This window comes from Perca flavescens, chromosome 14 (assembly GCF_004354835.1).
Source record: "Perca flavescens isolate YP-PL-M2 chromosome 14, PFLA_1.0, whole genome shotgun sequence".
NCBI lineage: Eukaryota > Metazoa > Chordata > Actinopteri > Perciformes > Percidae > Perca > Perca flavescens.
This window is the reverse complement of record NC_041344.1, coordinates 8,615,367-8,643,287: the sequence shown is the minus strand read 5'-3', so window position 1 is coordinate 8,643,287 and position 27,921 is coordinate 8,615,367. Positions and strand designations below refer to the sequence as shown.

At 40.7% G+C, this 27,921-nt stretch overlaps 2 protein-coding genes across 9 annotated transcripts; both read left to right on the top strand.

Moving 5' to 3' along the window:
- The first annotated feature begins 379 nt into the window (after positions 1-379).
- flot1a (flotillin 1a) lies at positions 380-10,686 on the top strand. Of its 2 annotated transcripts, XM_028597505.1 has the most exons (13): positions 380-544; positions 1,034-1,097; positions 1,502-1,577; positions 2,392-2,482; positions 3,626-3,769; positions 4,654-4,773; positions 5,583-5,678; positions 5,956-6,108; positions 7,091-7,272; positions 8,422-8,467; positions 8,695-8,832; positions 9,482-9,646; positions 10,504-10,686. In XM_028597505.1, exons 2-13 carry the CDS (start codon positions 1,055-1,057, stop codon positions 10,522-10,524), a joined length of 1,275 nt encoding a protein of 424 aa, XP_028453306.1. In that variant the 5' UTR covers positions 380-544; positions 1,034-1,054; the 3' UTR covers positions 10,525-10,686. The 2 variants fall into 2 exon arrangements, with proteins under 2 accessions (XP_028453306.1, XP_028453307.1); XM_028597506.1 differs by lacking the exons at positions 380-544; positions 1,034-1,097 and having other exon boundaries at positions 1,499-1,577; positions 1,985-2,482.
- Positions 10,687-15,225: 4,539 nt separating this feature from the next.
- znf384a (zinc finger protein 384 a) lies at positions 15,226-27,325 on the top strand. Of its 7 annotated transcripts, none has more exons than XM_028597681.1 (12): positions 15,226-15,377; positions 16,529-16,582; positions 17,444-17,511; positions 18,474-18,786; positions 19,304-19,426; positions 20,137-20,291; positions 20,408-20,484; positions 21,108-21,332; positions 22,883-23,050; positions 24,165-24,243; positions 25,275-25,433; positions 25,611-27,325. In XM_028597681.1, exons 2-12 carry the CDS (start codon positions 16,534-16,536, stop codon positions 26,019-26,021), a joined length of 1,827 nt encoding a protein of 608 aa, XP_028453482.1. In that variant the 5' UTR covers positions 15,226-15,377; positions 16,529-16,533; the 3' UTR covers positions 26,022-27,325. The 7 variants fall into 7 exon arrangements, with proteins under 7 accessions (XP_028453482.1, XP_028453485.1, XP_028453484.1 ...); XM_028597684.1 differs by having other exon boundaries at positions 16,529-16,620; XM_028597682.1 differs by lacking the exon at positions 15,226-15,377 and adding an exon at positions 15,384-15,730.
- The last annotated feature ends 596 nt before the right edge of the window (positions 27,326-27,921 follow it).

Genomic DNA, 27,921 nt, shown 5'->3' with positions numbered 1-27,921 from the left:
TAAAACTAAATTTGAAAATATAGTACATTTATAATAAATGGTCTGTGACCTGTGGGAAATTACTTTCAATTCATGAAATAGGATATTCTGCATTAGAGGTCAATTTACTTTTAATAAAAAAATGATATATATATATATATATATATTATTATATTATATTGTGATGCTAATACTTTTGTATATTGATTAAGTAGAATTTGAATGCAGGGAACATTTGAATGCAGGGTTTTTACTTGTAACAGAGTATTTCTACACTGTGGTATTCCTACTTTTACTCGAGTAAACTATCGGACGGTGTATTCATGGCAGTTCTCCACGACGCCGCTAGATGGCGGACTCACACAGTTTGAAAGGGGTACTAGTTTGAGTGATGGGCATGCTCAATAAAAGCCGCTGAGCTGATCGTACACCTCGAATCTAACCGGAATATCCATCCGCTGGGCCAAAATACATTCATTTGAACCCTTTTAACCAAGACAGACCGCTATTTATCCAGCCATTTCCACCCTACTCCATCTCAACCACATCGTTTATTTACTAACTGGTAAGTGTGTGGCTATATTAAACCTCTATGCACTATCCACATCCATTCTCGGTTGTAAACACAAAAATGTAGGTACTGATGGATAGATGAGAGTAACGTTACACACATATATATATACATATTTTGAAAGCGATTCTTCCTCAATAAGTGTCTCTAATGTGTGGGGTTTTCTGTTATTCTTACATCTTTTCTTGCGGATTTAACTGCGCAACATTTGTGTAAATAATTAGATTGTATGCCTGCTGGTCTGCTCTCTGGTTACCATCACAACCCTCCCTCCTCTTTAGTCATGGGAGTCATATAGAGTAAACATAACATACACTGTTAGCGTTAATCATTTTTGAAAGCCTGTTATATTTAAAATAACATAATAAAATAAAATAAGTATATATGTGGTACAAGTAGGCTACATGCAATTCCTTTATTAGTGGTGTGTTAATAGTGACTGCTTTTATGTATTATTATTCCATTACTTTCTTTGGTTTTTAGTCTGAAAGAGGATCTGCAAACATGTTCTACACCTGTGGTCCCAACGAGGCTATGGTGGTGTCAGGTAAAATGATGGCCTCTAGGCTATAGGCTACTGGCTACATCAACTTTTTTTCAACTTTAAAAAAAACTAATACAATAATATCATCCTTGTTTTTCATTCATTTCCATCTGTTATAATGCTGTCATTCCAAAGTGGACAACATATACAAACGATTTAAAAGCATCTACATGATAACCTATTTGAAAATGTCACCTTTTTGTAAGCAAGGCTTATAAAATAGGTATTACTCAATGCTACTTAACCAGTTTTTGGTTGAATATCTAATTCTAAAGTGAATCATGCTACAAAAACAAAAAATTGAAAAAAACTAGTTAACCATGTTACAATGTTTTGTTCATATCGCACAACCTTAGTCAAGTCTGAAATCGGATTTGAGGCTTTGCTCTGTCTCTTATCTCTCCCAGGGTTCTGTCGTTCTCCTCCACTGATGATACCCGGAGGCCGAGTGTTCGTCCTCCCGTGTGTCCAGCAGTTACAGAGGTTGGCAAATGTTAATGTCCACTGATGTCTGCAGATCTTTACATCCTGACGTTGCTGCTTTTTAACTGATGTTATTACCAGAGGTACAGCAGATGGCAAACGTGATAAGATGGCAAAAAGCACTGCTGCAACATTAAATACAATTTATATAATCAAATACAAATTGGAAAGGAAAGAGTAACTTTGCACTAAAGGTAATAAATCCTAGAGCTGGGCAGTATGGAGAAAATCAAATATCCCGATATGTTTGACCAAATACCTTAATATCGATATTGTTGCTTTCACAAAATTGGCACACAATGAGATTTTTGCTAAATAATCATTATATATATACATATATATAATATTGATATATTGCCCAACCCTAATAAATCCTATAAATATTAATAACAAATTTGCGATTTTAGTGCCAGGATGGCTGATGGACACAGATTGAAAACAGTGGCCAGCTTCTTCCTCCTCCTCACTAAATAAAAATGATAAGTAACATCTATATTATGTCTAATAATGCCATTTGTGCTGCACTTAAACCATTGCTTACCTGTTAGTCAACAACTATCTCACAGGAGCAGTTTGCTTTCTGCACGTCTCTCCTCCTACTTTTCATTTCATCATATGGCAACAGACTTAGTGAGTCTTGTACCTGGCCTCGATCCTGTACCTGTAAAAGCATGCACTCAGTACTTTATACTTTACTTTCTACTCAATAAGTACAAAGCAGAAACTACTACACTTAAATGTGTGCCATTAGAGCAGTGGATAATCAATCAGTAATCATATTTTCCTTTATATGTCTCTCCCTGCCTCCCTCCAGGATCTCTCTGAACACTCTGACTCTGAATGTGAAGAGCGATAAAGTCTATACCCGCCACGGGGTGCCCATCTCTGTCACCGGGATAGCTCAGGTCAGTGTGCATTGCTGCAGAGGGAGCAGTAGGAGGTTTAGCTCAGGAGGACAGGTCTAGGCTAATGGACACAACTGAACATGGCTAAGCTGAATAATAAAGATGTAGCTGCAACTTTTCTGTATCTACTCAGGCAGGTTGCCCAAAATGCAATCCACATCTCTGAGTGTGTCACATTTACCAAACAAGACAGAGTCGGCATAGATAGAAAAATGTGCCATTTCCGCCATTCACATTTACATGCATGTATTTACTGAAGTGAATCAATCAGGCCTGTTGTAGAATGTCAAAATTAAACTATTAAAATATAGTTTTAGCCACATTTGACAACAGATGTCTCACCATGTGAAGATTGTTATGTTTTTTGAGTGTCAGGTATTAATTTGCTTACAAAACCAGCTGCTGTTTTGCTGGACTCTTCATTGTGGACATAGGCAGTCATCAAATTCAAAGTCTGACATTAACAGAGAGAAAAACAAACAGAATTTTATTTTTTTGTGAGAAAGAATCTTTCACTCCAATGTACGAAAACATTTCTTGCAAGTAACGAGTAACGAAGACGCTTAGGGGAGATGTAGTAGTGTATATATAATGTATAAGTATACATTTTGTTTAGGAAATGTATCAGAGTTATGCCACAGTAGTGGGATGACTGCCCCTATTTTGTGTATGTGAATAACAGTCAAGAGCTCATCGGGACCTACCCACATTTTTACAATCAGGTTGATATAGGTAGAATACTCATCATTTGTGCTACTGGTGTGATGATATGTGAAAGATATGGAGACGGGTTAGACCAATGTTTACCCGGTGTATGTATGTATGTATGTATGTATGTATGCATATATATTCTTTTTTTTTTCCTGCTCATTTGTTGTTCTCGCTCCCGTTTTCTATAAAAGGCAATTAAAAAAAGGAGTAAAAGTATACATTTTATTTAGGAAAAGTAGTGGAGTAAAAGTAAACATTTCCAGAAATATAAATAACAAAGTAAAGTACAGAAACGTGAAAATTCTACTTAAGTACAGTAACAAAGTATTTGTACTTTGTTACATTACAACACTGGACATAGGGAATTAACCCAGCCATGCTGTCAGTGTGTCACTGTTGTCACAATAATAAACTAGCAGCTGTTCCTTACAGATGAAGATCCAGGGTCAGAACAAACAGATGCTGGCTGCAGCCTGCCAGATGTTCATGGGGAAGTCAGAGGCTGAGATTGCTCAAATCGCCTTGGAGACGCTGGAGGGACACCAGCGGGCCATCATCGCCCACCTGACTGTTGAGGTAAGGATGGGGTGGTTGTTTGTTTTGTCGTTGGAATGACTAAAGTTTAAATTCTGGGGTTTTAAGTTCAAGTCGGTAATTAAACTGTGTTGCCCTGAAATAGTGTCACCTTGTCTTGTTTGTGACACATTTACATGACAAATATTAATTCACTGAGTTTTAGACAAAAAGAGAGAAAACGTTCATGTTTAAAGGTACACTGTGTAGTGTTTTAAGTATATTATTAGGTAAAATCAATGTCTTAATTCGTAAATATGTCCTCATTGGTGTAAAATGACCTCTGCCAACGATCTGACTTATCCTCGTAAGCGAAGAATTTCTTATCTGTATTTACATCGGACGGGCAAGTCCAAGGGGGCTTCCGTGTCGTTCCGCCATTTTGAAAAACTATAATCACTGAGAGGGACATAAAGCACTAGCATACCTGTCTAGCTAATCCACAACGCGTTTTGGTTCAGAGCCAGCGTCACGTGACTGAAACCAGCTGAAACGGAGAAGGAGATCGTGAGAGGCGGCAAATTTGAAAGCCTGCACTTTAGTTCATAATGGAGGATCATACTTAATGCCGAGCCACAGGAGAAGGAATCCTCGTCGTCAAAAATGCGAAAATTGGTACAGAACGGCTACCGTAGTTGCAACACGCATTTCAAAAAGCGAGGCGCAAGAGAGCACTATTTGTTTGAAAGCAAAATACAATTTCACCGCTAGATGGGAGAAATTCCTACACAGTGTACCTTTAAAGGTTTGTTTATGTCACATTGCCTTCCTGACTGTAAATGCACAGATGCTAATAACAGGGCTGAGCAAGTAAAACATATCTAACTTGTATTGTTTTGATTCTATTTTGACCTATAGAGACAGTAAATACCACATACCTCTTACAGGAGATCTACAAGGACCGAAAGAAGTTCTCGGAGCAGGTTTTTAAGGTGGCGTCCTCTGACCTGGTCAACATGGGCATCAGCGTGGTCAGCTACACGCTCAAAGATGTTCACGACGACCAGGTAACCGCATATCTTCAAACAAGTATTTTTCAATTATTAATGTCCTAGTCTATATCCACGACGTTTCACTTCCGGGATTGCTCCGGTGCCGCAGGAAATTCCACTGGATGCCATTCTTTTCGGCCAGATGTCCGTTACCTTCCTCTTTCTTTGTGTTGTAATTTTAATCTCCGGTGGATTTATAAAGACTATGGTTAACTGCTCCTCAGATCTCTGTAAATCCAGACAGCTAGCTAGACTATCTGTCCAATCTGAGTTTTCTGTCGCACGAATAAAACAACTTTTGAACGTACACACGTTCCACCAAAACAAGTTCCTTCCTGACGCTATTTTGCAGCGGCACCGTGGCTCCGTCCGGCGCTTAGCACCGCCCAAGACGATTGTGATTTTGACAAACCACAGCACGTTATTCTCCCATCCCGGAATGCTGCGTGGACAAGCCAGACCCTCCTCCGCAGCGCTGTGGAGGAAGGTCTGGCAATGCGAGACTAGTCATTTTCAAAAAACTTTAGCATTTATAATTTGATGTGTATTTAGTGAGTTTGCTAGGGTCTTTACATTATTTTTAACAAATTGATGACCATCTCATTCAAGAGAAAAAAAATAATATTGAAATTGTACACAAAAGAACGACGCATGCCATCGAGGTGCACGTTTCTCACTTCTGTTTTTTTTTTTTTTTTTTTCTGTTGACTGCAGAAAAAGATGCCATAGCTACATCATGTTAGCTCAAAAATAAAAGGAATTTTCTGTATCCGTTTTGAAGGAAGAATGCACATCTAACTTCAACATCTCTTTCTGGTACTCAGGATTATCTGCATTCACTGGGAAAGGCTCGAACTGCCCAGGTTCAGAAAGACGCTCGCATTGGAGAGGCCAAGAACAAGAGAGATGCTGTGATCAGGGTGAGCTATATCACGTTGTCTCCCTCCCCCCAGCATGTTGTTATTCCTATGAAGGTGTCTCATTTCAACATAACCTTCGGGCAGCAACAGGGTGTATTGGAATTGACGATCAACTTGTTTTTAGAAGTCTGTTTTTAGAGTACGTCAGTCACATAGTTTGTTCTGCTCAGTCCCCAGTGGTATTTGTATAAATGATTGCTCGTATCTTAAGTATCTTCATCCTGTTTATTCTATTTTCAAGACTTATTCCCATTTTCTCTTGTTCCTGTTCCTGCAGGAGGCTCATGCGATGCAGGAGAAAGTCTCGGCTCAGTACAAGAATGAGATCGACATGGCAAAGGCCCAGAGGGACTATGAGCTGAAGAAGGCTGCCTACGACATCGAGGTCAACACAAAGAAGGCTGAGTCAGAGATGGCCTACCAGCTGCAGGTACACACGGGTGAAGAAGAACTGCGTGACTGCAATCAGTAAAACATTTACTGACCTGGAGCTAATATTTTATAATATTGACTGACAAAATACACTCACCTAAAGGATTATTAGGAACACCATACTAATACAGTGTTTGACCCTATCCTATTAATATGGGCCAATATTTCTAAAGAATGCTTCCAGCACCTTGTTGAATCAATGACAAAAAGAATTAAGGCAGTTCTGAAGGCAAAAGGGATCCTCCACACCATTACACCCCCACCACCACCACCACCAGCCTGCCCAGTGGTAACAAGGCATGACAGATCCATGTTCTCATTCTGTTTACGCCAAATTCTGACTCTACCATCTGAATGTCTCAACAGAAATCGAGACTCATCAGACCAGGCAACATTTTTCCTCATTTTCCTATTTTTAGTGGAGATGAGTGGTACCCGGTGGGGTCTTCTGCTGGTGTAGCCCATCCACCTCAAGGTTGTGCGTGTTGTGGCTTCACAAATGCTTTGCTGCATACCTTGGTTGTAACGAGAGGTTATTTCAATCAAAAGTTGATCTTCTATCAGCTGGAATCAGTCGGCCCATTCTCATCTGACCTCTAGCATGAACAAGATATTTTGGCCCCCCAGGACTGCAGCATACTGGATGTTTTTCCTTTTTTGGACCATTCTTTGTAAACCCTAGAAATGGTTGTGGGTGAAAATCCCAGTAACTGAGCAGATTGGGAAATACTCACACCAGCCCGTCTGGCACCAACTACCATGCCACGCTAAAAGTTGCTTAGATCACCTTTCTTTCCCATTCTGACATTCAGTTTGGAGTTCAGGAGATTGTCTAGACCTGGACCACACCCCTAAATGCATTGAAGCAGCTGCCATGTGATTGGTTGATTAGATAACTTCGTTAACGTGAAATTGAACAGGTGTTCCTTTAGGTTTTTCCTTTAGGTGAGTGTATAATATGCGCGTGCTGTATCTTCCAGGTAGCCAAGACGAAGCAGCTCATCGAGGAGGAGAAGATGCAGGTCCAGGTGGTGGAGCGGACGCAGCAAATCATGCTGCAGGAGCAGGAGATCAGCCGCAGGGAGAAGGAGCTGGAGGCCAAGGTGAAGAAACCTGCAGAGGCCGAGAGGTACCGCCTGGAGAAACTGGCCGAGGCTCAGCGGTGAGTTGCAAGGGCTCGCTGCGCTTCCAAAAACAACTGGGCGGTGTTGGGAGAAGGCAGGTGGTCTTTCAGTTTTTAGTACCAAGGTTTAAGGCCCCCGAGGAAAGATGCTGAATATGCTGTTGTTGCAGAAACTTTAATTTTGTATCAAGCTTTTATCTGTCAACTGCTTACCCTCCTTTTTATGTAAGTAAGTAGGCTTTCTACAGCTCCTATTCACACATATAGATAAGGTATGTCATGGTATGGTTAGGTAAATTAAAACAAGTAGTGGAAGAAGTACTGTAATCTTTTATTTAAGTAAAAGTATCAACAACAGAGTGGAGAAATACCATGTTACAGTAAAGTCCTGCATTCAAAATCTTACTTTAGTAAAAGTACAAAAGTCTTAGCATCAAAATATATCTAAATTGCCAAATGTAAAAGTACTCATGATGCAGAATGGCCCATGTCAGAATAATATACAGTATATCACCGTATATTATTGCAATATAATTATTGATGTATAAATGTTCCACATCACTTTAATGATGCAGCTGGTTAAGGTGGTACTGATTTTAATGACTTTATTTTATTCCAGCTAGAGCTTTACCTTTTCTTAACCTACAATAAATGCATCCTCATCATCATCATCATCATCATCATCATTTATTTGTTGATTATATTTTGGAATATTGATCTGAATCTGGAAAGTAACTAGTCACTAAAGTTATCAAATGAATGTAGTGAAGTAAAACAATACTTGCCTCTGAATGGAGTGGATTAGAAGTATATGGTAGCAGAAAATGGAAATACTTATGTAAAGTGCAAGTATCTCAATTGTTCTCAAATACAGTACTAGAGTAAATGTACTTGTTTTTTTCCAATGATGATTAAAAGAAGACACTGTTTAGAACTGTAGGCAACTTTTTACAGCCACTGACAAATCTTTTTTTAAGAAAACAGTCCCAACGTATCATAGTGACAGAGTGTGAAATCCTTTAAACATAATACTGTACTTCTTTTGATGATGAAGTGAATATAGAGCTCAGACTCAACTCTGTCTGTCTCCTGTTGTAGTATTGAACATGATATAGTAGTATGTATCATTCACTGAACCATCTGTGGTTTTCTGTCTGAGTCCGCTTTTCGTTCTCTCTCGCTGTCCAGTCTTAAGTTGATCATGGAGGCGGAGGCCGAAGCCGAGTCCATCAGGGTGAGTCACAGACCATCACAACTGATTCCAAACTCAGCTGTTTAAAAAAAAAAAAAGTTTAAGATTCTTAACTTGAAAAATCAAGTTAAGAATTGTTTTTTAAATATTGGTCTTATGCCCACACACGTTCTTGTTGTGTGTATGAGTCACAAAGTATCTCAGTTGGGAGTACTGTCTCCTTAGTGTTTTCTGGAGAAGTACCCCGGGCGTCCTCTTGTCTCCTTCAGATGAAAGGTGAAGCCGAGGCGTTTGCAGTGGAGGCCAAGGGTCGCGCGGAGGCGGAGCAGATGGCGAAGAAGGCAGAGGCCTTCCAGCAGTACAAGGACGGAGCCATGGTGGACATGCTGCTGCAGCAACTACCTCTGGTGAGAGACAACATACTGTAGTGTGCAGTCTATAACAGCCATTTATACCTTACTTACTGTCCTAATTACAGCTAATAATTGGCTCTATTTATCTATTTATTTTCAAAGCCATGAATAAAAACATATTAAGGATATAAATTGTATCAGTAAAGTATCATTGTTCATCTGTTTTCTTTGGAGTGACAGCACAACTTTTTTTTTAAACTTGGGAAATTCACATTAACATTCATTTCACATTTTAGAATTTGAAGAAGAAAGTGTCAGAGAAAATATCATACAATTATATTTAAATTTGTAAAGGTTTTAACATTTGTATGTGGGTTGTTTGATTTGGTTCCACTTACTGTCCTAATTACAGCTCATCATTTGCTCTATTTACTGCACCTTTTTCAAAGCCATGAACAAAAACATATTGAGGATATAAATTGTATCAGAAAACAAAAAGATAAGTATCAATGTTAATTTGTTTTCTTTGGAATGACAGGACAACTTTCTTTTAAGAAACTTGAGAAAATTCAAGTACTGCTTTTTTTAATTTCACATTTTAGAATTGAAGAAGAAATTGTCAAGAAAAATATCATGAAACGATATTGTTTTAAATATATATTTATAAAGGTTTTAACATTTGGCAATGTCTGTCTTCCACCAGATGGCAGAAGAGATTAGCAGGCCTCTGTGTGCAGCCAACAAGGTTACCATGGTATCCAGTGGAGGCGGGGAGGTGGGCGCCGCCAAACTGTCAGGAGAGGTGCTGGACATCATGGTCCGCCTCCCTGAGGCTGTGGAGAAACTGACTGGAGTCAACATCTCCCAGGTAACACAAACACTGTATAATCCTGTATTTCACTGGACTCGCTGACTCTGGTCTGCAGATGCAACATGGCATCATGACTTTGAGTAAACATACACGCCACTTTCCTAAAGCCAAAAGGTGTGTTATCTGTACGCATTTTGAGCTATCCATGTGTATGTCTACGCTGTATACAGCAGATGTAAACATACACACCACGTGGTGTCGCCACGTTGCGTGTTATCGCGAGAACGTGTTATCGCAAGAACGTGCTGTGCTATCGCGAGAACAACGTCACGCTTGTAAAAAAATAAATAAAAATAGGTTGGGTTTAGGAAAAGAACATTGAGAAAGGCTTTAGTAACACAAAAAAACGACAAAAACATGACGGTGACCAACGTCACATGCTTAGGAAAACAATAAACGGTTGGGTTTAGGAAAAGAACATTGGAGAAGCATTTGGAGCACATCGGCACAATGACTATTGTTTCTCGTACTTATTATTGATTATTTTGTTGCCAAGGTAGAAGCACTCCAAAGCATCCTGGCATTTGATCACCTTATTAAATTCATATGGATAATGTGTCAGCATTAACAGTTTCATAGATTGTACATCTAGCAGCTTTTCTGTCAGCTAGTTGCTAACTCCGACATTTGGTGTCGGCCGGGTAGCATACAGTGGGTTTTATCAGAGTGGGAAATGGGGTTGACGAGAGCAGCGCGAGACTGAACCAGACCGTGAATAGGCTTAAAAGCTTTAAGCTGCAAAGTTAAGCCATAATGCTCTGAGCGTTTTCGCCATCTATTAATATAAAAAAATATAGAACTGACGAAAAAAAAGACGTCCCTCTCTTTCCCTCTTGTTTGTCTCCATTCTGCAGGTGACCTCTCGTACAGGCTGAAGAGAATCAACCAGTCTGATGACCGGACAGGTCCAATCCCCCCTCCCCGCTCCCCTAGCCTTATCAGCTGCCTGGACTCTTTGCATGAGTCTGCTAACACTAACAGCCTCTCTCTCTTCTACTCCCATTTCTGTCTCACAGCATCCGGTCAGCTGTTTCCCCCCCCCATGTAGCTCTGTAGACATCTTGCTGTGATGTTTCTGTGTTGTGAAAACACGTACACTTCCTTTGGTCACTGATACCCAGGTCTATCTAGGCTAAAGTATTGTACTCATCCGGCTACAGTTACAGTTTTTATTTCAGTTATTAGTTTTTATATATTCCCCTGGTACTGTATAAACACAAAGCACTCAAATTACAATACTTTCCACATATTTTCTTTAAAAAAAATCAGGCCAGTGACTTAATTTACATTGGCATGACATGAGCCGATTTTTAAATGCATCAAAACAAGCAACAAGTAACTGTAGCCTCTGTGTATCTAGTACTTCTTACATTTTCACTTTCTTCTCTCTGCACTGCACGCTAATGAGAACGTCTTTATTCGTCTCTCCCCGCTGTCTGTGTTTACTCTTACCTCCATTACTGCCTGTCCACTGCCTCGCTGCCAAACCGTAAGTGCATCTTAACATGAATGTTTAACACCGACACGCATTCAAAACCTTGATTTACTAATGCTACTAGCATTGCATAGTCTAGACCAAAACCACTGCCTTTGGTTTTAGCCATCACTCATTTCTCATCATGGGATCCTGATGGAATTCATATTTAATTTATCAAGGGGGGTTAAGGTAGTCATTTTGACCTTTTAATCTTTAAAGTTGGTTGCAAATTAAGGTAATCAAAATCGTGATGCCATCTGTAAATCGATATGCCATTACTATGTATTATATACTGTATATTTTTTACATCTGTCAATTGTTTTCTATTTTATATTTGTGTGTTTTCCATCCACAAAAACGTCTTTTAGTCTTTTCCTGCTGAATCATTGTTAATGCTTTGGGGATTTTTGGAAGATTATTCTTTAAGGACCCTTGCATAAGGCATACCAGTATAATATAGTATATCAAATATTAAAACCCTGTGCAGCAGCCCCTTACCCCACTTTTCTCTGTGATGTCATGCAAAAATATTAACAAATGTTGTGCGTGTTCACTAACCCGAACCCACCTTAAGTTCCATCTACCCTAGTCTATATCTTAATACATCCATGGTCTATATCCACGACGTTCCACTTCCGGGATTGCTCCGGTACAGCAAAAAACAGCAGGAAATTCCGCCGGATGCATGTCTTTTCCGTTTCCTTCCGCTTTCTTTGTGTTGGAATTTTAAATTTGGTGGATTTATGAGGACTATGGTTAACTGCTCCTCAGATCTCTGCAAGGTATATCCAGACAGCTAGCTAGACTATCAGTCCAATCTGAGTTTTCTCTAGTAGGACTATTTTGCAGCGGCTCTGTGTGGAGTTTAGCACCGCCCATGACGATTTGTGATTGGTTTAAAGAAATGCCATTAAACCAGAACACGTTTTCCTCCCATCCCCCGAATGCTGTGTAGAGTAGCCTGACCCTCCTTCAGCGCGCTTTGGAGGAGGGCCTGGCAAAGCGAGACTACATATAACTTCAGGTTCTATACTAAGCACTTCCGTATTAAACATATTTATCTAATTGATATTTTTATATATATATATATCATCAGAGCACTGCAATGGTCACTTTCTACTGGATGCTTACAATGTTGGCAATTCAGGAAATTCAGCTCAATTTACTGTTAACCTTTAAAGGTCTTAATTAATAAATCATAATTATATGAATTATGTTATTTATGATGAAGGTTTATGACTTATAATGAAATGTACACTTTTTTTTGTCATAATCTAATGCTGTAATGACCATCATAGGTAAAGCCCCCTCTCCCTGTCCATCATTAACAGTGGGGTCACTGGGACACTTAAACAAAAAAAAAGATCTAGGCCAAAACAGGAGCTTGAACCTGGATCTTATGGTTCAGGTTCCTTTGAGACTTTGCCACCCTGTAGCCCAGTAACACATACACTGTACTAAATGTACACAGTAAGTAAAGTGGCACCATTTATGTTATTATAGCAAGTTATGTAGCAGCTCTAATAAAGGTGTAGCTTTTAGTACTAAAGGTAAATGTGGTGCAAAGTATAGCTTTATTATGGTAGCAATGGGAATACCACAGTCCAACTGTGAGATAACTGTATTGAAATGCTGAACTATTTATCATTATTGTTGTTTTTCAAATGTGATGCTAAAGAGTCAGTTAGATGACTGATTGTCAGATGATGTCAGCTCGTACTTCAGAGAAAAGGATGTATTGGGATTTGGTGGTCAGAAATAGAGATCATTTTTCTTTTCTTCATTTCTCTCTAGTCAATCTTACTGTATTGTGTACTGTACTTATGTGTTAACGTATTACTTTATGATACAAAGTTAATATCAAGCAATCCATTGTAAGGAAGTTAAAATCTCTTACAATGTATATTTGTAATTTATCATCTTAGAGTCAGAGCATTCGTCACGCAGAATGATACGCTGGTGAGGGTTTACGAGCTAGCTCTGAAGTGTTAGTGTTCCTAAAACGTGCTGCAACTTGCCTTATATCATAACCCTAATTACACTGTCACCGTCCATCATAAGCTCTGGGCCAAAACGTTTTTGTGGATCAGCAAGACATCAAAAGGTATTTAAACATTTAGGAATCACACAATGGACAACACATTTAGATTTAGAAAATGAATTGCATGTCTGATTTAGTTTGACTGAGCTGTATGATGTATGGCACTAAATGTAACTATAATAGTCCTTTTATTTCTCCTCCATGATATCCCGCCTATACACCTCACTGTTTGTCCGTCAGTCACTGTGTTCTCTGCCCTGCTGATTACAGCACAGCCAAATCAAATGTATTGAAATAGTTTTTCCGAAGGTCAATTAAATTTATGTGAAGGTTATTTTGCATGCACATCCATACCTGTCAGTCACACTTTAACTGTAATTTATTCTTGCATATGTTTTAAGTCAGGACGCTGTACTTTACTGTGGAATTACCAAAGTAGGAGGAGATTTTTTTCCGTTAGCTTTAAAAAAGGAAATGTGATCTTTGTTCCTCTGAAATTCTGTTTTAAGTGTAATCATACTCTGAAGTGGCACTACGTGTGGATATAGATGTATTTATACAGTATATATTTGATATTTAATGCAGTATCAGTGTAGCAATGTTAGCTTCACAGGTCACCATTAACAACTAACTTTGTGTTTCACCATAAATGTATTTACGCTATAATCAGTTTTCTGTGTTATTTCAACTCAGCAGCGAAGTTCGGCCAAGGATTATGGCACATTGTTGCTTTTTAATTACTGTCTGTGAACTTCAGGTTCAGATTTTCTTTTTCTGGAAATTGTTATTCTACAAAGCTCTACAAATTTTAGCTGTCATTACATTGCAAAAGGGAAACCATGTATGTCCTTTACTATTTCTAAAAACAGAATAATCATATCCTATATTTAACTACATGTTACTTATTAGTCTTTATGTATTTCTGTTTAACTCACGCACTTCTGTTTATACATTTGATTTGTGCTTGGTTTAAGCTTATTTGTTGTTGATTGGTTTTCATCAATGGGCACGTTGTGTTGAATTGTATCAGCATAATGTTTATATGGAGTCCCCATGGAGAAGCTGTCACATGCATGGCCTAATAAACTTTTTTTCCTACACATTTTTAAGGTTTTCCTTTCGTTGATCTGTCAGCTGAATGTTGATTTTAGGTGTCTAGTTCACACTTGCACTTCCCTGGGAGCTGCAGTTTTCTACTGTTTGCACTGTTCAGCTCTACTGGAACACAGTGCCTTGCCCAAGAGTAACTTGCTGGCGCAGTTGTTCCTGTTGTTGAATCTCAATTTATTTATTTTTGTCTAGGGATTCAAACTAGTAACCATGTAAACACAGCCCTTGTTCTCACCCTAATGCTAAAGCCATGATAACAAAAGTGGGTCATTTTCTGTGAAATAAACTCTATATCAGCTTATGTGGACATAAACTAAATGCAAATGGAAAATAATACTATATAGTAAGGATGCATGAACACTGCAGCAAAGGGGTATTTTTAAATGGTGGCTATTTAAATGCATTTGAGAACTGCATATGCTGAATTATATAGCCATATAGCGTCCAATCTAAGACCAAAATGTACATATTAATAGGTCACCTTAGTGATGTAGCCTACTAAACCCACTGCATACGGGATCATTAATACACCGGAAACCACTGTACGGACGTTGGAAGCTGTGTCAAGTTAGCTAGAGATAGCGGATGCAGGAAGTAGGAGGATTTTGTCTTCAAAATTAAGACATAAACCGCCTGAGAAATACACGCATTTGTGTGTTTTTTGTTTTTGTTTTTGACACTTTGTTGAACAACAGTCTTCATTACAAATGGAGAGCAGTCACCTGCTGACAAGTAGACAATCAATATATTATTAGCCTAAATGATCTCAGGTAAAATATAACTGGCAATTGTTGTATTTTATTACAATGACCACTTGTGTCGTGAATACATTTTAGAATTTAACATTGGTACTGTTTTTACTTAAAAGCAATCGAAGTTATCAATATGGGTTTTATTTTGAAAAGACGTGACCGGAAACGCTACTGTTTACCTCTGACTGACTTGATTCTGCTGAGGAGAGCTGGAGGGAAAAAAAGGAAAAAAAAACGAAGAAAAAAAAGGCATATCTGAGGGGTTTGAGGGGAGGATTTGGACAAAGTTTCCCAACTGTCCCGACCCGAGGAGGATCCGGGGGGGTTGACTGGGAATCGATTTCACCGGTAATTAACACAGGAGTTAATTAGTCCGTTGTTAATTAACTGTTTGGTTCAGTGTGTCTGAGAGCACCGTCGTCCCAACCGCCGGAAGTCTGCATGAAGCTGCGTCTCCTACAGTAGCGACGGCGTCGACGTTTTTTTTTCTGTCTTCGTTTTTTTTTTTATTCGAGACTTTTTTTTTTCTCTTTTTTTATTTTCTCTCAGCGAGATGAGCAGGGAGTGAGGAATGGAGGCGTAGCGAGCAAGGCTGTTTGTATTTACTTAGCTAGCGGCAAGCTAGTTAAGCATATCAATATACAGGCCTCCATGTATCTAGCTAGAGCAAGCCAGCGAACAAAAGGAGAAAATTAATGGAGGCAAGTTAGCTAGCTCCCCCTAGTCTTGTTGCGTTAACCAGCTAACGCTAGCCATGTTTGTTTACAACCCAGATATCTCATTAAGCTCTTGGCAGCTGGTTAGGTGCAGTGTTACGCCTCTGTGCTGAGTGCTTTGCAAGGGGCTTCCTGTTGTAAATGATTTATGACAAATTTGTTTAAACAAGAATTAATTTATCACTGCTAACGTCAGCCCGCAGCTAGCAGTACCACAGTTTTGGAGCCAGCTAGTGTCCTTCGTCAAACATGGCTCTCTCAGAGCACTAAAACATTGACTTTGTATTACACTTATAATGGCTCTAAATTGTCATATAGCTGCAGCATGTGGGAAATGAACTAATGTACTTGTAGATAGTGGAGGGGGAGAGGAGGCTCACGAAAACAACATAAAACATGCCTTGAGTTATGCACTGAATGTTTTGCATGAAATATATCCTTACCTCAGTTGTTTCAGAGTTTAACGTCATTTTATAAGTGTATTATGTTGTTATGTTGAAGTAAATTTTTCATGGGCATATACTCCCCCAAAGAATGTAACAGTTATGAGTTATATTAAATATCAGTTCAGCTTTACTAACAATAACATGCTTGCTTTTCTTGGTATGTGAGCTATGTGGCTATGCATGGCATTCACAATCTTCACATGCATACAGAAAACTAAACCTCAAAACGTATTTCACGATTGGTCTGTAACATTAGCAAGAGTATGTGGAAATAAAACTGCAAATGCATGCCCAAATAGAACAATGAAACTATGAAACTTCCCTCTTTGTGCTACAGAAAACATGTTGCCTATGTGTCAGTGGGAGATGATCGGGAAACAGAAGATCAGAGGTTTGATAATGAAAAGATAAACAGTAGTCTTTTAAACAGTGAGTGTTGTCGTCAACAAACCATATGCATTCTCAGAAAGAATTATTTCCAACATCTACTGTGCTAGGATAGAGTTTAGAAGGACGTGCCTCTGTGTTACATTTTTCCAGGCGATACATAGTTACAACATTTTGACACAGCATTGGGTTGCACTCCAAAACTAGACTCAACAATGATGAAGTAACCACTCAAAGATTGTGTAATTTGTAAATCGCAATGCAAACTGTGTAGGAGATTAGTGAGGAAGTGCATGGGCTGTGTTACAAAACATTATCAAGAGCCTCAAAGACTGATTATTATCATTTCTCAACTCTTGTCTCTTCTATGCTCCTGTAGATTATTTTTTTTAACATATTCATTCCCCCCTGGGATTGAACATCTTTGCCTGATTCCTTTCACATCCTCTTCTCTGTAAATCTGGTCAAATATGATTAAAAACAAACAAACTGAACATCATAAACCTAAAAGCTTTTACCTTCAGTAAAGTAACAGTCAGTTGTGTGACAGCCATCTTTAACTTCTTTTACTTACTTGCCTAGCAAAGTGGCTGATATAGTAGACACATTCACCAGCCACAATTAAAATGTAGAAGCATAGGCTGATAGGGCTCGTACTCAACACTGATCCTAAAACACTGATGCTCGGTGTCTCAGCAAACAGAGGAGAGGATCCTAGAAGGAAACAAACTAAGATGATTGAAATGCAGCCACGCATGGTCTCGTTTCACATGAAAGTAATACAAAATAATTTTAAACAGCATAGTAAGAAGGAGGAAGAGGAGGAGGACAGGTGTTTTCTAAGTGTGTTGCTTTTTAATTACAGAAATAATGGACGATTCCCATTTCAACTCATCATACTTTTGGTCTCCCGTCCCCACTGTACAAGGACAGGTAGAGACAACCTTATTGTTGGAAATACACATGGTATAGTGGTATGTGCTGTCAAAAGATACCCAGGAGCGATTTATCATATTGACTGTTTATGGAAGTACTTCAAATATGACATAACACCAGACTATCGTTTGACCCTGAACATGTAATAACACAACCGAACAATGCTCGCTTAATCTCACATAAAAGTTATTTGAACATGAGTTCTTGACATGGGGAGGGTTCACTTGCTCATATGATCACTCCTGTCCCTCTCATCTCTTCCACCCATCTGTTCCTTTTTTTCTGGTTCCTTTTTGCATCTCACATTGCCTTCGTTCTCTCTTCTCTCCCATTTCCTTCTCATCCGCGGTCTTCTCCCTACATGGATCTAACTCATTATCAACTCCCACCCTTCGTTCTCCCCCTGCTTTTGTCTTCTTCCCCTTTCTCTTCTTACTTCCTTTGTCTCTTCATCACACATTTTTTGTGTCACCTTTATTGCCTTACCCGTCTTCCTCGCCGCCTACGTCACCTCTGTCTGCTCCTGTTTTTTTTTCCTTGTGTAAACCTAACCCATCCTCGATTCCTGTTCTCCACCTCCACCCTTGTATCTACCTACCTTTCCATCCTTTCCTCTTTATTCTCTTTCCTCCTCTTATTTCCTTTCTCTTCCTTTTCATCTTCTTCCAATCTGCCTGGCCTTCATACACATGACTCACCTTGTTTACCGTCATACCACTTCTTCTTTTCTTCTCCTTTCTTTGTCTCTTTACACCTTGGCTGTCTTCCTCATCTCTCATGGCCTCCTTCCCCGTGCATTTCAACCTTCATCTTCCTTCCCTGTTCTCACTTCCTCTTATCCTACATCTCCCAATGTTTTACCCTCACCCATCTTGCACTCTTTTTCTCTTTATATCTTCACCCTTCCTCCTTTCATTCCTCTTACCACCGGCCCGCCCCCTCTACTCATCCCTATCTAGATCGAGAACGCTATGTTCCTGAACAAGGCAAAGGAGCAGATGGGTCCAGAGAAGACCAACGTCCCCTCCTACACTCACTCCTCTGCGTCTACCACCTCCTCCCCCCACTACCCCACGGCTGTGCTCGCCATCCCCGGCTCAGTGGACTCAGGGTCCGGGTTGCGGTTGGTCCCCAAACAGGAAGGAGGTGGGAGCACCGCAGGACTAGGTGGGCCTGGCGGCATGAGTGCGCTCGGGGGACACCTGCACCAGGCGCACACGACCCAGAACATCACCGTTGTGCCTGTTTCCTCGACAGGTATCATGACTGCAGGTGAGTAGGCTGTCTTTTTTTTTTTTTTTTTTTTTTCCTGCCTAATCATGGCATCCCGCACTCCATTTTACATTTCTGTATCATCATATTATTTGTTTGTTGGAATCACTATAACATGGGTGCATGTGAGTCAGGAGGAACACCATGAATATTGAACTGCTGCTGCTACAAATCTACAAAATGCTGATCTAAACAGTTTTCCTTCTATTAATACGTCTCTTCTTATTCAATATCAGTTTAAGCAGTGTCTTAGGGGCAGTCTAAGGTATAGGTTGTTAAAGAATATTGATCTGATTCATTTGTTCACAATTAAGCATCATGACAAGTCTGTTAGTGCTGTGGTTTCGACCCTTATACCTGAGTATAAGGTATAAGTATTTGTGTGGCTTTAAATATTGGTAATGCAGGTTATTTGGACAGTGCACCTATTGCTAGCTGCTTTTAGTAGGAATGGTATCCTAATGTAAAATGTTTGTTTTGACCAACAGCCAGATCACAGTTTCTCTTTTCCTCTTAGCCGGGTTAGTGATCACCACCCCTCAAGGCACACTGGTCCCCAATGCCTCCACGCAGTCATTTGTAGCTGGACACCCCACTGCCACCACCATGATAGTATCTGCAGTGCACCCCTCACATACAGGTAAAGCACGGGCGCAGTTCACCGTCACTTCAGCCATTTCAACGTGTTAAGTCAAACAGCAGTTAGTTAAAAACCTGGTATTAAGTACTGTCAAAGTTCTTTGACAGTTCTTTTTTTTTTTTACACACCTTTTTGTTTGAGGAAAATATTAGCTTTTTCAGCAATGCCTTGCATCGCAATTCGAACACTAAAATTCACAGCTAAAACCTGCCCACTGTACACATCGTTGGCCATCAAGCCGCTCTAGTGGATTAGGTCTGACTAAGCACATCACTCAAGGGCACCATGACACAAACTGATAGAAGAGAATTGATAGAATTATTATTAGTTTGATGTAATAAGAGCCTGTTTTTCCGCAGAACAACACATTTCCTCTCCTGAGAGACCAAAATGAATCAAAGGACAGACACACACATCTCATTTCATTTGGATTCTTGTTTTCCAACCACCATTTATTTATTTCTGACTTTTTCTGTGTTGTGACATTCAAACAAAATGCAAGCGCACACACACGTGTGTATGTCCATACAATTGTAAGATTTGGTATTGCTCCTGACCAAGACAGCACCCCCTTCATGACAACTCATGTATGTGATGTGTGGGACCGATTTTGTCAGATTTTTAGATGTATTGGATGCTGTCTTCACACGGCACTCACCAACTCTCTCCTCCTTTCCCTTCCTGTCTTTTGACTTCTCTCTCGTTTCCAGACAAGAAGCAGGACATTGCTGTCCCTCCTGCAGTTGTCATGCCAACTCCATCAAAGCGAGGCAGGAAGAGCAAACAGATGTTGGGCAGAGTGGGTGGGGTCCTCCCTCCAGGAAGTGATGCACTAATATTGGCACACCTCGCTGCTGGTGGACAGGTGAGGGGCAGATGTATTCTTTGCTTATAGTCTTTCGTCTTTAGCTGTCTACACAACATGGATTGTCAATGTTTGTGCCTTTAATCATAACTAATATGTTGGTGTTGTTGTGTTAGCACCACACTGCTGACCCATATGACCTGTCAAATGATGAGGATGAGCATACCAACAAAGATGGACCCAAATCCTACAGGTAGTGGAAACATATTCAGAGAAAAGCATTGTTGTTTTTTGGCATCATAGATTTTTATTGAACATTTAGAACAGGTCATCTGCTGAAATAGACACTATAGACTCCATTGTCAGCATCATTTCAACGCTTCCCATTCATTTCTATGGTAGCAGCCATGAAATGCATTCTGGTAGGATCGCGGGGACTTTGGAGAAGCGAGGCGTTGAGTCGCCGGCTCCTCATTTGCATAAAGTTGAATCCAGGCAACTTTATGCAAATGAGGAGAGGCCGGCTCAGCTCAACACCCCTAAAAAGCTGACAAAAATCTTTTAAACTGACCTTTGTCAATCTGAAATAAGACAGATTCAGCTACTGCATAGCCTATTTCTGGATCAAAATGTTTTCAGGAACACGTTTTGGTGAACTATTTCCGTAATATAAGAGATTGTATTCCGAACGAGCCACCATTACGGTCGGTTTTGAAATCAGGAAGCAGCCAGCCCCACATGACGCATTCGTCCAATCAGCTGCAGCCATTGCGGTTGTAGGAGTGGGTTGTCTTTGCTTGTCAGTGGAAAGTACTGTAAGCCTACATTAAATCCCAATGAAGGTTCTCTTCTCTCTCTTACTCCTCACTTGCCAAGGTGTCGGATGTGTGCAGTGACGTTCTTCAGCAAGTCAGACATGCAGATCCACGCCAAGTCCCACACAGAGGCCAAGCCCCACAAGTGCCCCCACTGCTCCAAGTCATTTGCCAACTCCAGCTACCTGGCCCAGCACATCCGCATTCACAGCGGGGCCAAGCCCTACACCTGCACCTACTGCCAGAAAACATTCAGGCAGCTCAGTCACCTACAGCAGCACACACGGTACTGGACTGAGTGGTGTGTGGGTGTTAGTGTGTTTGTGGCTTCTGTTGTTAAAGCACGTGTGTTGGCCTGTTGTATGGTGACTGATGAAGGGAGGAAGGGGTGGTGAGTTGGGGATGAGTCAGAGTCTTTTGGGAGAGTGTTCACAGTTCAGAAATGTCTTGTTGCACAGTCTAAGCATCACCTTTGAAGGTACAACAATTGTAGGAAACTTAAATTAAATCACAGTTCTAATCTTGTTATTGTTAATGTATTTATCAATGAAGATTGGTTCCTTTCTGGTAACTGATTAATGGACAGGACAGCAGCTTAATCATTAAATTTAACAGTTGCTTTGATCGCTTAACAAGCCTTTGCGGAATACGAAAGAGCCCGGGTTGATGCGTGCTACAGTGTTTGAATAGAATAGGGCAACTTACAGTTCCAGTTACCACCGAAATATACCTCCGTTTAGCAGGTGGTGGCATTAACTTTCTCTCTGCGTTCATCTCATCCTGATGATGATACTATCTTGGCTTATCATATTTATTCTACTTTCTCTGGATCCACCTCTGCTTTCACACAACTCCTTCAAAGATCTCCTCTTTTGTTTGAGGCACCTTCTGGAGACCTTTCACTTTCTCTTAAGACAAAAAGTGGATTTGGACACGCCCTAAACGCACCTGGGCAAGGCACTTCACGCCATGCGCTTAGATTGTTAAAATAGGGCCCTAGGTCTGTTATTTTAATCATACAAGTGTGACTATACACATTTTGTTCTAACTGTGTATGATCATTTCCTTTTTTTAAGACAATGCAAGCTCCTCTTTGCCTTTGCCATTCTTTTACTGCCCTGAGTCAGCCCACATGTTTTATACACCCTCATGATCATATTTCCAAAACAGATAAAGCTGTTAAACCACTATTTAGAATGGTTTTACTTGTAATACACGTAACCATGTGTGACGATGTAAGTGATAAAAGCTCCTGTCTCTGATTCATGCAGTCAAGACTCTGATAAATGTTGTAATTTTACGTTTGACCTTGTCATTCACCTCCCTCGTGTTTTCATTTCCCCTATTGCCATGCTCTGGGGCTTCTTGGGCCCAGAGCACGGCAATTTTCAGGCCATTCACTTTACAACACCAAGATGCGCTCCACTGGCCTGCCACTCATATTGCATTTACATTACAATTTAGCTGCAGCAAAGCCAGACATTCATAGACACACTCACACTGCACTCAAAGCAGGGCAGCACTGGAGAGAGAGACTGCGAGAGAGAGAGAGAGAGAGAGAGAGCGAAAGAGAGAGAGAAAGAGAAAAGCATGACTGTGCCCGCTGTATGTTTTTGTTCTGTGTTTTCACAACTCAGACACAGCACAAAGAGCACACTTTCAAACCTAGTGATTTATTATCAACGGATCCCAGATCCTGTTCACTCTAACGCATGATTTGGTCTTCATTTTACTGTGAAGTTTGGTCATGCTGTAGCTTAAAAATCTCTCGCTGTTTCTCTCTCTGTTTCTCTCCCTCCACCTCCTCACCCCTCCAATCCTGGTTGCCCGTGTTAGAAACCACACTGAGGCCAAGCCCCACAAGTGCCCCCACTGCTCCAAGTCGTTTGCCAACTCCAGCTACCTGTCCCAGCACATCCGCATCCATACCGGGGCCAAGCCCTACGCCTGCTCCTACTGCCAGAAAACATTCAGGCAGCTCAGTCACCTACAGCAGCACACACGGTACTGGTACTGGTCCGGGCTGGGTGGGTCTGAATGGCTGGTTGTGTTTTTAATGTGTGCATGTATGGGGGCAGGTGTGTAGAGAGTTGTGACATTGTGGTTGTTTACATCGTTTTGCCCTTTAGTTGGTGTGTGTGTGTGTGTGTGTGTGTGTGTGTGTGTGTGTGTGTGTGTGTGTGTGTGTGTGTGTGTGTGTGTGTGTGTGTGTGTGTGTGTGTGTGTGTGTGTGTGTGTGTATATAACATCTCTCAAATTTGGGAGGCATGCTGTGTAGTCGAGAGGTTTGTCACAGTATCGTTTTTTTTAATAAATCAAATTAATTTTATTTATTTTTTAATGATGCCACATTTGCCACTAGGGGTGGGAATCACCAGAGTTTCTCACGATACGATATCATCACGATACTTATGTCACGATAAGATATTATTGCAATTTTAAACATATTGCAATATTCTGCTATTTATTGCAATTTATTACCTTTTTTCCAACTTCAAATTTTTACCATTTTCAAAATATGTCCCCAAAGGAAATTTTGTCAACATCTGTTTTATCTAAAAAGATACATTTCTCTGTTTGTTCATCTCACTTCAATTTTGTTGCTGCAAAATGGGATTGTTAAGCAGACAAACTGACCAACACATATATAATAATAGATTGATACTTGGCATCTATGTATTGATACAGTTTTGCCACGGAAAATATTGCGATACTATGCTGTATAGATTTTTCCCCCCACCCCTATTTGCCAGTCCAGCGCCATGTTCCACATCTTCTTATACACATAAAGATAAAACAACCTATCAAAAGGAATTGCCTTTTGGGGAAGGTTAAGTAGGGGGAAAGCTGAGCTACTAAACTATGATCTTAATGCAATTAAAATACCCTTAATATGTTTACTTTTATTTTTGAATGATGGTAAGTGATAGATGTCTAAGAAAGAATAAGCACACTGCATTTGAATTGGCATAACACTGCTGTATGTACAATATGTTGCTTTGGATAAGAGAAAACATGAATGCATCTCACTCGTTTTCGTTTTCTTTCTCCAAGTGCAGCAATATAGTATCATGTATATTGTAACAAACTAATGGTGTTTCTAACTGTGATTTTTCAGGATTCATACCGGTGACCGACCGTATAAGTGTAACAATCCTGGCTGTGAAAAAGCTTTCACTCAGTTGTCCAACCTGCAGGTAAACACATTCACAGGTTTGATTCTTGCTGCTGACCTGATGGCATAGTAAGACTTTGATTTGCCTACCTGTTCTTTCTCTTTGTTGGCAAAAAACGTGAAAGTAAACTTTATATTTAGGTTCCATGTAAGGCTTCGGAAAAAAATCAGACTTTTTTTTTAAAGATTATTTTTTGGGGCTTTTCCCTTTTTATTTGAAAGTGTATAGATATGAAAGGGGGAAAGATATGGGGGATGACACGCAGCAAAGACTGCAGGACTCGCTCTTACTGGGTGAGCTAGAGGCCACCCCTTGTCTTAAGATCTTGACACACTACATCTGTATTCTCGCCCAAAAATGAAAACCATCAACTGATTGGACGAACGCGTCACGTGGGTCTGTTTTCTCTGGAAATTCAAAGCCAGACTGTCATGGCGGCTTGTTCAGAATACGATCTCACATTGTACTAAAATAGTTCACCGAAAAGTGTTTCTGAAAACATTTTACGCGAAAAAATAGGCCATGCAGTTGCATTTCAGATCCGACAAAGGTCAGTTTAAATGATTTTCGTCAGATTTTGAGAGACTCTAGTCACGCTCATCCTGCTCCCCGTTTCCGGGTTAGCACTCTACCAATCAGATTGGTCATTTGAGTCTGATTGCCAGCAGTGCCCGCCCCACCGATTCAACATGTCAAATCGGCCAAAATGAAAGACGACGACGGGCCCTCGGACGGACGACAGCACAGAACACACCGAACAGACTCGAGTCACTGACCTCGCCAGACTGTCCGACAGCCGATTATCGGCTTGGTGTGTCTCGACCTTTTAAAGGACTTTAAAATGTTTCCAGTGAAGTCAAGATCAAGTTATATTCTTATCAAATTATTTTTGTTCACTGTTTGAAGAATAAAAGTGTGTTAAAAAATAGAACATCAAATGGCTCTTACAGATAATTTTGTGATACTGTCAACATCCGATTTTGAAGCACTGTGTGTTTTGGAAAACATTGATTGATTGATGGGGCTAATGTCAGTCATTTTTCTCCCCACAGTCTCACCGTCGGCAGCACAACAAAGACAAGCCGTACAAATGCCATAACTGTAACCGTGGTTACACAGATGCTGCCAGCCTGGAGGTGCACCTGTCCACACACACCGTCAAACATGCCAAGCTGTTCTCCTGTGGCCTCTGTAACCGTTCCTATACCTCAGTAAGCTCGCAGACTTGTCAATCACACATCAGACCTAATATTCACACTATGTGCTGACTCTGGTCTTACTATGACAAAAGAAGATGCATAAGGACCGAGTTGACAGACTGTACAGGATTAGAGAACAAATGTAGTTCTGACACCATGTCTTCTACTTCTCTCGCTCCCCAACTCTAGGAGACGTATCTAATGAAACACATGAGGAAGCACAACCCCGACCCGCTAACCGTGGCAGCGACAGTAGCTGCTCAGCAGGCCCAGGGCCTTACGCCAGGCGGAGGCAGGGGCCGAGGCCGCGGCAGAGGGAGAGGTGCTGGTGGAGGAGGTGTGGGCAGAGCGGGCCAACTCCAAAGCCAGACCAACCCGAACAACAACACCCAGAACCCTAACCCTGGGCCCCCAGGCAGCTACCAGCAGCCCACGGAAGCGGTGGTTCAATGCCCGTTTGACCTGCACCAGTACAAGACAGTGTCAGCCGGCGAGATCCAGTACAAACCGGTCACTGTGGCGGACCTGCCAGTGGCCCACAAAGACCTCTGCCTCACCGTCTCCACATCAGCCATACAGGTGGAGCACATGAACTCATAGGCTGCGTCTTCCCGCTCCGTTCATGGAATTACTAATTGCATCAGCAGTGTAAAAAGATCCATACAAGTAAAGTTAAACTATATTCAGTATTATAGTCTTCTTCAGCAGGAAAAAAAAATGGCTCATAGGGTGGAAAACTTTACCAATGTGATGTTCAAATATACTGTGGCAACCCAGGGGACATGAACGCCAGATTCCCAATGAACATAGGAAACAGAGACAGTCGGCTTAAAGTGTTCTTTAATGAAGCAGCTCGACAAAAGGGTAATGGTACAAACTGCAGCTTAGGTTTCTTCCCATCTGGGGTCGGTCAGCCTTCAAAAGGTGTAGTCCTGGGAGGATTTAAGCAGAGGGAGAGGTTAGTCTTTTCCTGGCCAATAGCCTCGTTGACCATCAGCTCCTAACAGGTTACTCCCCTGGGCCTTTGTTGCTCACTGTCTCCTCTCCCCCTGCAGCCTTGGGCTGGCTCTCTTAACACCTTCCCTCTGATTACCTGATGGGCTGCAGGTGTGACCAGTGCCAGGTGCCAAGTGGCTGCAGCACCTGCACAGGCAGATAGACTCCCTCAATCACTTCCCCCAGTCTGAGTCTATGTACCTGCGCCCTGTGCTGGACTGGCTGACCCGTTTCCCCTGGTTTGCCACAATACAAGTAAAATCCACCCAATGCCAGGTCTTTTCCTTCATTCTAAGAAGCTCTAATGCTGAGTACAACATTAAATTACTTGTTAGAACACAGATATTTTACTATGTGCTTCTCGATTCCTGAGCCCACTTGTGCCAAGGATCTCTTGGTAGAAATGCTGGTCTAAGACACACTGATACAGGTGGTTTAATTATACTTCAGACTGGAGCCACATTTCCTCCAGTTTGTGAAGACTTAACCAAAACATAATCTGGATCACTTTTGGCTTTTATATCATTATGAGTGACATAGTAATTAAATCCAGACCTGAATTTCTCAAAAGCATGTTTAGTCTAATTCACCTTTTCTTCAACTCTAGGTCAATGGATCAGTGGTCAACTTAGTTGCTTTGTAAAACACACTTAACACACTGATCCAAAACCAGCAGTCCTGCTCGGAGTATTTTGATAAAAAGAGGCTCACTGGTGACCCTTCCCTGTTTTTTTTTATTGCATTGTTTGCAATAGGCACCATTGGAGGATGAAGATGTAAAATATCTGTAAAATTAAAAATGACATTACTCTCTGCACAGTTATGGTCCAGAGAATGGTGACATTTTTGGACACAGTCAGATCACATTAATCTGAACATACTCCATTATTTAGTTCAAGCCAAAACAAGGGAGAGAAACAAGACAAGAAATCAACGAGGATCAGACTGTAGGGAAAGACCTAAGGAAATAAGTTTGGATTTGGCTTTTGAATGACATCTCTGACAACCGAGAAGAGGGGCAGGAGAAAGAAAATTAGGTATATTATTGGATCAGGCTAAAACCTGGGGCTGAATCTCAAAGTGTTCACTTTCCAAATCACGATGTCCTTATTTACGCTCCCCTCCCCTCAGACAGCGAGGAGTTGAGGAACCGACTTTGTCGGAGCCCAAAGTATTGATCAAGACCTGTTCAAGAATGCACTAAATACGAATCTGCAGCAGAGTGAGATGGAAAAAAATAAGAGAGAAAAGAGGGGTTTGTGGGGTGGGAGGGATCATAAAGAAAGCACTTGATGAAGCTTGTACTTCATGTCTATGTTTGTCATTATTGTACTTTTTTTTTTTTTTAAATATATTATATGTATGTATTTTTCTACCAACCGAAACGTGTGAAAACTCAGAGAGAAAGCAAAGTGATGCATGAATGTGAAGGGAACAGAGAGAAAAGTCCTAACAGAGTTTTTTTTGTCCTATTTTGTTTTGTTATTGTTCACAGAAAGACAGT

Coding starts and splice junctions, on each gene's coding strand:
- flot1a (XM_028597505.1), top strand. CDS start 1,055: ATGTTCTACACCTGTGGTCCCAACGAGGCTATGGTGGTGTCAG. Junction 5,679..5,955: donor AGAGAGATGCTGTGATCAGG/GTGAGCTATATC, acceptor CTGTTCCTGCAG/GAGGCTCATGCGATGCAGGA. Junction 7,273..8,421: donor AAACTGGCCGAGGCTCAGCG/GTGAGTTGCAAG, acceptor CTCGCTGTCCAG/TCTTAAGTTGATCATGGAGG.
- znf384a (XM_028597680.1), top strand. CDS start 16,503: ATGAAACTTCCCTCTTTGTGCTACAGAAAACATGTTGCCTATGTGTCA. Junction 17,512..18,473: donor TCCCCACTGTACAAGGACAG/GTAGAGACAACC, acceptor ATCCCTATCTAG/ATCGAGAACGCTATGTTCCT. Junction 25,434..25,610: donor GTAACCGTTCCTATACCTCA/GTAAGCTCGCAG, acceptor CCCCAACTCTAG/GAGACGTATCTAATGAAACA.